Source organism: Pundamilia nyererei, unplaced genomic scaffold (genome assembly GCF_000239375.1).
Source record: "Pundamilia nyererei isolate P.nyererei 1_Seehausen unplaced genomic scaffold, PunNye1.0 scaffold00032, whole genome shotgun sequence".
NCBI lineage: Eukaryota > Metazoa > Chordata > Actinopteri > Cichliformes > Cichlidae > Pundamilia > Pundamilia nyererei.
In genome coordinates this window covers 3,686,910-3,698,584 of record NW_005187433.1, presented here as the reverse complement: position 1 = coordinate 3,698,584, position 11,675 = coordinate 3,686,910, and the positions used below count along the sequence as shown (strand labels likewise).

Below are 11,675 nucleotides of genomic sequence, written 5' to 3'. Positions count from 1 at the left end.
AAACAGATGTCACTCAAAAGAAAAAGTCTATTGTGAGATGCAGGGCTGTTTTCCATTGCATTTCTGCTTTAATTAACTTTTCCACTGTAGTGAAGTACAAAACTCATTTTTCTATAATCTTTCATTCATTGTGCTTCCACACAGGCTTTTGTGTGCTTAACCCATGAGAAAAGCTGGTGGAGGGAAACACATTTAAAGCCTTTTGTGATTTTTTATTATATAGTCTTACATTGGTAAATGCCCGTGTTAGTAATGGACAAAGTTTTGTATAATAAAGTCATCTTCTGTACAATTAATCCCTGCGAGGCCAAAAGGTTTCAGTATGCTCTCAATGCTGATCAAACCTTTTATCGACAAAGGGCAGCCAATGAGGGGAGAGTTGGCTTAAAGTGACGATGTCCTTAAAGAGAGGCGAGCTAAAATGGCTAGACCCAATCAGAGGCATATGGAACCAGGACAACCACACCATCCACAGCCCCCAAGAGTACCAAAGACCCAAGGCGACACATCTTGGCAACACCTGCAACATCCATCCAAGCAGGAGAAAGAGGGAGGCCCCAGATGGGGTGTCCACGGCCAAAGGGTGAGAGTCCCAGAGAACAATAGCAAATGGGTAGTCAACCTTACTAGAGGCCAGCCACCCTGGTACGAGTTGAGAACCAAAAAGGACCTGCATCTCAGGGAGGGGCAGAAGCGTCCAGCAGGGAGTGGTGACCATGTCCCACAGGGGTGAAGGCTCAGCAAGCCCCAGACCCAGCCATGCACACATACACTCATACAGACCCTTTGCTCATTCACTCACTCTCATCCACCCACTAATGACACACAGAGAGACATAAAAACACATGCACACACACTCACCCTCTACTTTCAAGGTGTCAGCAAGCAGATGTGCCCTGAACCAGCAGAAAAGTTGGAGCTTTATTGTTTGGGAGATGCTGCAGGGCTTCTGAAAAAGATAAATCCAGAGCCAAAATGTCTTCATCATTTAGTTTTTAGAAAATCATTGCATGGTGCAGAGGTGTTGGAGGCAATATGCGCATTGATCTAGACATGACATAGACTAAAAACCTCATTTTTTTTTCAAAGCAAACATAATCAGACAAAGAAGCCTAATTTATTCTAAATCTGTTCCCCACTCCCCTCGCCCTTTCCTTCCAGATCCCAGCTGACTTTACGGCGTCTCATCTTGTTTTTGTTTGCTGACACATCAGTAGTGGCAGCAGAAAGATAAGTGCGCATGTATGAGATATGAGAAGCCAAGAAGTGATGGGAACAGAGTGATCAGTAGTGAATGCAGAGCAGTGTAATGGAGCAGAAACAGGAGGCTGAAAAGTGGTGGTGTGAAAGATAAAAAAGAGACAATTATTTTACAGAAAGAGAGAGATGTAAAGAGAAAGAGAGAGAGGATTACTGAGCCTCAAATGAAGGCCAGAGACACTAAAAGGACACACAGATCTTTTTTGCCTCAGGGAGTAACAGAGTTTATTACATTAACCAGCCTTTCTCATCTGCTGTCCGTTGTCTGCTCTGATCTAAACCTTTCTCATAATGAGTCTCTTCTGGGAAAAAAACATAGTCAGACATCATGTGCAATATTGAATACACAAAATCTGCATATTGATTGAAGACAACTAGCCCCTGATATTTAGGGAAAGTGATTTAATTACGTCTATAGAAAAGATAGACGTGCGCTGAACCAATGTGGAACAGAAATTGCATTTCCTGTAAAATGCCCATTCATCCGAATAGCCGGAAACCAGACTAAAAGTCAGTACTTTAATATTTTTTGTTTTTTTTGGGGGTGTGTACAGTCAGAAGGGTGCACCTGTACCCGAAACCTGAAAGTACAGCCACTGGGTTCTGGATTACACCCGTATAGCTCACCAGTGGCTCGTTGAAATGTAAAAGGTCATGTATAAGGGGAATACGTGCCCGGCATTTTCCTGTAAATCTTGCCAGCAGTAACTTCCAGCTAGCCTGACAATCCTTCTCAAATATCAACCCATTATTTCCTTATCTGATGCAAAAATACTCAAATATATGCAGAAGGTAGAAATACTGTGATAGCAGTCTTTCATTCTTCCAATTCGTCCTCTATTTTGCCACATGCAAACACAGACATACACGACACACAAACAGGTTTCCGCAGGGACTTTTCTAACCTTTAAAACCATGTCCTTTCTGCTTTTGAACCCCATAATTGACAGCTTGATTAGGTCTTCTGCAGCCTCAGGCAGTGGCTTAAGGAATGGGCCTAATAAGTTAATGCCCTGTTTACTCCTCCCGAACCGTTTGCTGCCCCCTAAATCTGCTTTTTTAAATACCCAAAAAAGCTAGGTATAAAACAAAATTTTAATATGATACATGTTTACCGAGCAAAAAGACAAAGCGACAAAGATGGAGTCAGCAATAAAGTTTGGTTAGCTGAAGCTGATTGTCGCTGATAATGTCCATGGTTGAATTTGGATCAATTAGGGTCTGGCAGATGTGCAGAATCATGGTTGACCCCAGGGCCTAAAGAATACAATCCAATTTTCCTCAACAAATGTAATACCATTAGGCTGGATAAAAACAGACAAATCACTAGGGAGGAGTCTCTTAAAAACCAGAGAGGTGGATGAGACAGACAGAGACCGGGCAGTTGCTCAGAGACAATACCCAAAAAGGTTTGGAGACAGAGAAACCTAAACACTGGGAAACTGGTGGTTTTTAAAAGAAAGTCAAACTTTTCAGAAAACGAGAGCCTGAGAGGATAGAAAACATGTGAAGAAAAAAAAAAAAACAACAATCCTCGAATGACCACTGAAAGGGATTCTGCCGTGGCCAGAATGCAAAGAAGAGAAACACAGTGAGTGCTTGAGTTTGGAGAATTTTACAGCTCTGGAGAAAAAGTTTCCACAAAACATTTTGGATTGAACTCCAGTTCAACTTTGGTTAAAGAGAAAGAAAATAAATAGAGGTGGAAAGAAAACCTGAGAGACTCTGTTCGCTGTTTTACTGAAGCTCATTACGATCTGTCGTTGAGGATGCGGATCTTCAGCAAAAACCTTCGCCTTCAGGACATAACCATCATGTATTTTACTGCCCTGGCTGCTCTAATGGTCATCTTGGTGGCTTCTTACCAGGCGCCCAACAATGCTGTTGAAGTGTCCAGCCTTAAACCGAACCCCTCTCGCCCTCTCCCACCTCTCCCCATGCCTTTCCGGGTGCCCCTTGATCCACGTGGGGAGCTCCAGCTGGCTTGGAACGTCAGCTACACCAACCAGGAGATTTATATGGAGCTGAGGGTTGCAGAGCTCAGACACGGGGTGGTCCTGGGGATGTCCGATCGGGGAGAGCTGACCAATGCTGACCTGTTGGTGCTGTGGGACTCTGGAACCCAGAGCTACTTTGGAGTAAGTAAACCCTAGATGTGTGTATTTTATTTTCATAAGACTCTGTAAAAAGGACTTTAATTTTAGTAGGTAAAAGAGTCTATCGTGCCCCCTTTGCCAATTTTTATTGCAAGTTAGCTTGCCATATTCATAAATGCTCAGGGATTACACAGAAGTCCTTAAAGAGGTGAGATTTTCCTCTTTCTCAGAAATCATCTGCCTGTGGTCCTTGGAGTGTGAGATTGGTGTTTTTCCAGAAGGAGCCGGCGGATGGTGTGCTTCATGATCACATAGTCACAAAGGATGCAGGCGGTCTGCACTAATTGGAAATCACTCAAACAGCACTAATAGCTGAAATTCATCTGGGAATTATTAGCAGATATTAGCATATCAAAGTTGAATCCTGTGCTGATTAAGATGTGTATGTATATTACCTCATTTTCTTTTTGCCAGACTTGAGCCTTTAAACAAAATCCAACTTTTTCTCTAATACGCTGTCCTTAAAAATAATATACATAGCTATAAAAATGTTTGGATTTACACTTTCCCCCCTCTTTTAGTATTCCTAAAGAGTTTATGTGGAAATATTAACGAAAGCACCAGAATGTGTTTAGATTCTCATTCCTTCTCCTTTAGATATTTTTCTTTAATATTTTATAATAGTAACATAAGAACAGAGTCTAAGTGGTGTAGTTATCAAAATATGGAATATCACTTATTTTTCAGCTACAGGCAACACATGTGGTGCTAATACGTTCCAATAATCCATATCTATTACAGACAATTTTCTTGTTTCCTTCAATAAGATGGGGAAAAAAATTAAGTACAATACATTTATTTTACATATATATCAACAAGCTGCATGCTTTTGGATCTTGACATGGAATTGTCCAGTTTAAAATGGGGATACATGTAATAAGAATGTTTATGAATTAATAAGGAGTAGTGTAAAATTTAAACAATTTGTATAATTTATACTTAATTTCAAAGATATGCCTTCATTTAATTCTGAAATATTTCCATAAATGTCGGTGTCTAGCATTCCCACCTTTTAAAAGCATCTACAATCTACATGTAACACTCGCATCATTGTAAGTCTTTTCTTGTTCAATCGATTGCCTCCTGTCGGACTTTCTTTCTTCTCCAGTTCCATCGTTCTTCCCTCAGGAGGCCAAAATTACCCACAGAAGAAAGGTCACTGCTGTTCCACTGTCTCCCTCCCTCCCTCCCTCCCTCTCTTTCTTGCTCCCGCTCAGGCACATACTCACACACATGCGCGTACACGCACACACGCGTACACGCACGCACACACACACACAGACACACACACGCACATATATTCACACACTTTTCAGTGACTGGCTACTCAAGCTTGAACCATTTCTGTACAATCAGGAACTCAGAAACTCCGGACTTTCAATAGATTGATGAAAAAAAAATCTCTGCTATGATCTTCACAGCAGTGTGTATGGAAGATGAAATAAACACACAGTAGAACTTAAAGCTAAAAGAAAGAAAACAATAAGACATTTAAAAAGCTAAAAAACATAATAAATAAGATTTCAAAGTCCACAGAACTCAAAACTTGTGGGTCCAGCAGTATGACAGTTATGAACAGTTGTTAATGCAAAGCCATTTACAGCTGCTATATTAGATATAGTAACATTAAATAACATAAAACAAATGCAAGTACCGGTAGTTTGGAATTTTTTTTTCAAGAGTATTAAAGCAAATATAAACAATAAAAAAAATTGATAATGGTCTGTACCAGATGACGATGTGTAAAGAGTCCTTGGAAATGATAAAACTACAGAGAATTATCAGTTTAGTCTCAATAGCTCTTCATCTGTATCAAGCCTGTCATTCTTTGGTTGTCTGTTCTGAAATGTTATCTTTTTTTTGTTTACTCTAATTCCTTGTGTAGGATCATTCTCACCTGCGCTTGGATGGGAGCTCTAAAATCCCACCTACCTGCTCAGGGGGAAAAGAGGATGTTAGAAAGTGTTGCCTACCTTGTGCACACACTGGAGCATTCAGCAGCTAAAAAAAAAAGCTAGCAAAAGTCTCAAGTCTTAATTTCTTTATATGACACTAGGAAAAAAAACCTCACAATCAACATTAATTTTACCCACTGCATTTACCAACATGTTTATTGTGTGACTCAGGACTGAAAGACCTCTATCATAACTTATACACTGATCTGTGCTTTTTCAGAGGGCAGGGACAAAAGATTCCTCCACTCATTCACACACAGCGGAGATTCCTTTAAAAACAACAACAACAAATAAATAAAAAGATTAGATAACACATAAACTGTGGCTTCAACACTTTTTAAAATAGTTGTATAACTCTGTGTCTCAGCCATCTGTAGAGCTCACAGCTTGTGAATTCCATACATGCATACATAGCACATATTGTTTAATGTGAACATTTTCCCCCTGATTTGTACATACTGTATGTTTTCAGAATTGCTGGCTTTAAAGTCTATGAAGTGTGTGCAGAACAGTTATATAAGAGCGACAGAGAGGGAGACGGAAATAAAGAAAGAGATCTTAGGTGCTATTCTGGCCAGGTATGAATGTGAGAAACATAACAGAAGTGGATAGAGCGAGCTGAGCTGCTGCAAAGCCCCCTGGCAGAGAAGTAGAATATCGTGTACACCAGGCTTGGATGGCTCTAAAACACAAACTGGCACACTTTCAATGATTTCTCTAACTGGATTATAATTACTTGCCAAACAACTCCAAAACTTTTTCACCACTTAAGAAACAAGCAGCTACATGCTTTGCACACACTCGTAATTCTCCTGAAATTTGTTCATTAATGGCAGAATAATGAAATTCCCTGAAAGAATGTAACCTAGACTAACCCTCAGTTAAGAATAGGTTGCTCAGTGTTGACTCTTAACTTATCGCTGTGTTCTCAAATGTTTTGCTTTGCTATTTGTTGCGTGTTATTCAAAACCTAACCAGACTTATTCTGTCTTCTCCTGCAGGATGCTTGGAGTGACAGCAAGGGTCATGTATCACTAGACAGCCAACAAGACTACGACCTGATTGAAGCCAAACAGAAAGCTGAAGGATATTACCTGCTCTTCAAAAGACCATTCAGTACCTGCGATCCCAGAGACTACGTCATAGAGGTGTGAAGAGTTTATATTCTTAGTGTATGTCACTGCTCTTTAAAGCTCTGGTACTCAGGAGAAACCTCTTTCTTTAGGTGGTTTATTTATGAATTTGATGGTGCAGTTTTTTTTCCTTTTGCTTTCCTTTTTAAAACCAAAGATTATTAAAATATTGCTCACACTGTTAATTACAGTTTTCAGAAAGAGAGGCTGGCTATCGTCACGGCTATCCCACTAGAATGCAGTGAATAAATAAATGCATAAAACTCCCCAAAGCAACAATTTATCTTACAAACTGCTAAATCTGAACTGCTCCCCCAAGTAAAGGTGAACGGAGGAAAAGGAGTGCACGCCAGAAGTCATCAGATAAACTCAGTTAGGAAATTAGCAGGTAAGTTACCTATTACTGAAGAACCGCATAGTTATGGGTGTTGTTCAAACTGAAAAAACCTCCCAGTGGTTTTCAGCAAGCCCTCAAATTCTTAAGCAACACAAAACTGATTGCACATACTATAAAAGCATTTTAAATGACAAACAAGGTTTTAAAAAGGCAGTGAAGTCCTCATGTAAGCCAGGATATTTAATAGTCTGTAATTTGTAAATCTAAAACCCTTCCCGTTGGTTTAGTCTCTTTTGACTGGCGCCTCTTCACATTGAAAGGAGATGTTGGCAATTCAGCAGACGTGTAATGTGTCATTTAAATTCAGACAAAGATGCATGCTGATGCTAATTTGCCGCTCATCACTTTATTTACTGTAAAACCTTGTTTGTCATATGTAGGCTAGAGGTATGCTAATTACCTCCTGTGATGGCTAGATACCATCTTGACCACATTGTAGGATTGGAGGAGAAAATTCCTGTCTGTGGAACAATGCCAGAAAAGAATGATTGATTCAATGAAATCTGTTTAACTCCCTGTCGAAACTTACTTGAAGACGGCTACGCTGTAAGAATAAATGCATTTTAAATATTGTTTAAAAGACAGCGCCTCTAAACTCTTCTATATATTTTTTAATTTATATGTGTCCCTTCTAAGGAGCACTCTAAACAAAAACAATTGAAATCCAGGAAGTGCTTTAAATATTCTTCAAATTAAGGGCGTTGGTTTATTCCGAGAGCACACATTTTCTTTTTGTTTGTTTAATTGCCTTTAATGACTAAGTTGAAAAATTATTTACTGTAACCCCAGTACTGTAGTGTTTATCTTTTTGCTGTCTTTTTGATTTTTCACCTCTAAATCACTTTGTATGGCAATAATCTGTATGACAAGGTGCTACACAGATCACGTCTGACTGAACTACAGCATGATTGTACTTGCTGGTTTTGGCCTCAAGCCAAAATAACAAGAAGGTGATGAAGAAGGAGGAAAAATCATGAGTGTCAGACAGAAAGTATTTGAGTTAGCGCATCAATGTAACACATTGTCTTTGCACTGTGCATGCTAATGAGACAGGGCCTATGTGCATGCGTCTGCACGTGCCTGCACTTTTGCAGTATTTTCATTGCTGTGAACCTGATTAATTTAAGGTGTGAATATAAAACACTCTGAACATTATAATGATTATAGTTTCCATGGCACCACATTAGATTTTTAAGTCAGATGCACCAAAGCAAGGCTCATCACTATGACAACATAATGAAAAGTTTGCTGTGCTTGCCTCAGAAGGCATTAAAGCCTAATAAAAATGAAGGGACGCTTAAGTAGAAATGCACATCATGGAGGTTCATATTCTCCTATTGTGGCCATTAAACACTCTTTCTTTTGTGATTGCTCTAATTTGTCAGGAGGGGACTGTGCACATCATCTACGGCTTCTTGGTTAAACCACTTGCCTCACTGGATAAGCTGAACCTGTCCGAGATCCGCACCGGCGTACAGAGAGTCCTGATGTTGCGTCCCGACACGCCGCCACCTACCCTGCCTCCAGACGTACAAATGTTAGATGTAGTGGCACCAAATGTCATCATACCAAATCAAGAGACCACCTACTGGTGCTACATCCACAACCTGCCGGAAAATTTGACCAAGAACCACATTGTTATGGTAAAAAAGAAAGGAAAAAAAGCTTCTAAAAACAGAAATATTCAGCGAAGAGTCTTTTTACACACAGCTGAGGGGGTGTTTCAGATGATTGTGCACAGGCAGCCGTTATTCTCCTTGTCTAAAAGCTAGATCAAACAAAATACCGAGCATGGCCACAAAGCAGATGTGTCAACACAAAAAATAACCCTTTTCACAGGCATTTTTAGTGACATAGATTACTAAGAAATCCTCGGCACATATGGGAACGTAATGCCTTTAATGTTACATGACAGCAGAAAGAAACAGATACATTTCAGCCTGTGACTTCCTGCCACAGCAGTATTGACATGCCTTGCAGCAATAAAAATACATATACGGTTTCTTTTTTTCTTTCAGTACGAGTCGGCGATAACTCCAGGGAACGAGGCCATCGTGCATCACATAGAAGTGTTTGAGTGTTCTCCAGATGTCCCTGCAGTTCCAGGGTACAGCGGCTCCTGTGATGACAAAATGAAGCCGAAAAAGCTCAACTTTTGCCGACACGTGCTAGCTGCATGGGCTATGGGGGCTGAGGTATGATGGGAAATACTGACCTTCCTACTCCTGTCTGAATGACATTACCTTGCCTCAGTATGAAATACAAATAAGCTTAAATTCCTAACCCAAATGTCTTCAATTTGCAAAACAGATAAGCCACAAAGGGAAAATAATTTAAAAAAGACTGACACCCACATAAACATTATTTTTAAAAAGTTTTTTTTTTTCAATACATATAGCAAGTGCTTAATTGAAACACAGAGTTGGGAAAGTTTTTGGTCCAATGCTTGTACCTATAATAGGAGATAAACAAAAACTCCTACGCAAGTGATATCCAAGCCTAGAATTGCCAGCATAAAATCTTGTATAGATGAGCCCACACGCAGCACATATCTATTAAGAGCTTGGAGACAGTCTGCATGTGGGATGCACACTCACACAGAAATATTCATGCTTACATGGAAGCACAAATATCGTCATAGGAGACACAAATTAAAACTGCAGTGAGGAGGTAAGGAGAAGGTGTGAGAAAAGTTGAAACAGGAATAACTTGGCTTGCTGCAGCGAGCCGTTTATAGCAGTGCCACTTTTCTACCCTTTAACGCTGGCTCTTCCTATCATTGTGAGGCTGAATTCTCCAAGTGTTTGCTACTAGAGAACATGGGTTGGGATGGCTTTTTAAGAAGCAGAAAAATACAGATGCAACCCAAACAGTACTTAGATTCTTGTTGTTAGTGATTTGTTTTTCTTTTCAATCACAAAACTGCTACCTTATTCTGAGGCTTGCCTCCCCTCTACGAAAACTTGCTTGCCTTTTTTTTTTCTCATTGCTTTCGCTTCCCTGTCCACAGTTTTTACCTTCAACAAATTCATTGCCAGCTGTAGAAGACAGCTGTTTTCAGAGCAAAGAAGTCAGTATGGAACATTTAGCACCTAAAAAGTTTGAGGTTTGGTAGCGAACAAACCAAAGTTAAAAAGGAGTTCTGCTCAGAGCTCTGCTGTCCCCCATTGCCAAGGTCACACTGTACACCAAGTGCCGTAGGCAGCTGAAGACACACAGTGATGAGGAACAGGAAGACAAACTATAGTGGAGGACTAAGTCCCTGCATAAGATGTACCACTGACTGAAGTGACTGACATTAAAAAAATCCTGCTAGTGGCTACAAAATGTCGGCCTAAAGGACATTACAGAGCTCTGATTATACCAGCACAAGAACAGGCCCTAAGGACCACATCCATAGAGACAGGAGTCTGCCACACACTGCGCATAGATGTCCCAGAGTCTATTCACCACATAGTAGCAGGATGTAAGATGCTTACACGGAGGCACGAGTAAGTGGCTGGCATTGTGTACAGGAACATCAATGGGAGGCACCACCAAAGGTGGCTGAGAACAACAGGGCTAAGGTCCTGTGGGACTCTGATTTCCAGACAGACAAGCAGCTTCTGGCCAATCAACCAGACATTGTGGTGATTGTCAAGGATTGTACTTGTGGCAGTCCTGGTGCACAGCCCCATCAGAAGGAAGAAGTACGAGAAAATAGAAAAGCACCAGGTGTTTGCGAGGTGCAGCCGATCAGAAAAAAAGGGAGCTTTAAGAGATGGGGCCCCCAACCCAAGGAGAGCTAAACTGTCTGGTTTCAGACAGCAGACGAACTAGAGGGGATGATGTAAGGTCCAGTATATGATAAATAAGGACTAAACTATGAATCCCACAAACACCAAGTATAAAAATACAGAGTTACAAATGAGCGTAAATCAGCATCTTTAATGCCATTAAGCTTTTCATTCATCTTTAATTATTATGTAGTGAAATCTAATAATAATTATAACATTTAGAAGTTTTCTTTGTGGCATCTGGTTGCAGAGTTTTGGAGTCATGTCCTTATTACCTCTGAAAGTCACTAAAAGATTGCATAGCAGTGATAAAACATCATCATATCGCCAGTTTGTTTTATTTTTAACCAGGTTCCACGATTTGTGTCGTTTTCTTTGGGAGATTTACATTTTTGAAAGGACCTCTCATAAACAGGGGAGGTGACGCTTGTTATGAAGTAGTCAGCTACATAGTCAGTCGGTCATCTATCAGCTATTAATCTACCATACTTTGGTAGCCTACTGCTGGCCACAAGAAGCAAAGCAGACAAGGAATGGTGAGGCTGTCAACATATTTGTCTGCACTACTCCCCACTGTATCACAGGCAGCCTGGCCCCTCTCCGATTGGATTATCTGCCAGCTAAACAAAAACAAGCAGGATGCCTTCTGTGAGCTGTGAGCTGTGGAGACAAGATTAGGTGGGAAATATTCAGGCCTCTTTCATCACCTCTTAATAGTGTTGTTTCATTCTCCTCGGCACCGCATCAGAAGGGAAACGTGGCCATGCAAAACAAGAGAAAAAGAGAAAAATAGAGTGAAGGAAGTTCTGAAGTGAAGAAAATCAATAATGAATGATGCTATCAGAATGCAAAAAGGGAGAATAGCACCGAAGAAAAAGGTGCTTTTGTGTGCAAGGGACATGTTTCAGAGGATTTAATGTTATGACATGAGAGCAAGATTAAAGCTTAACGTGGATTTCTCTATGTAATTGATGAAGGCAGTGGCTCTGATATGATCC

General features: G+C 40.4%; 1 protein-coding gene across 1 annotated transcript in view; it reads left to right on the top strand.

Moving 5' to 3' along the window:
• Nucleotides 1–3,029: 3,029 nt before the first annotated feature.
• Nucleotides 3,030–11,675, top strand: part of dbh (dopamine beta-hydroxylase (dopamine beta-monooxygenase)) — a 15,852-nt gene continuing 7,206 nt past the window's right edge. The window contains exons 1-5 of the mRNA XM_005729341.1: nt 3,030–3,398; nt 6,373–6,519; nt 8,287–8,544; nt 8,920–9,096; nt 10,417–10,590. Of these exons, the coding sequence (XP_005729398.1) occupies nt 3,030–3,398; nt 6,373–6,519; nt 8,287–8,544; nt 8,920–9,096; nt 10,417–10,590 (1,125 nt within the window). The remainder of the gene's footprint in view (nt 3,399–6,372; nt 6,520–8,286; nt 8,545–8,919; nt 9,097–10,416; nt 10,591–11,675) is intronic.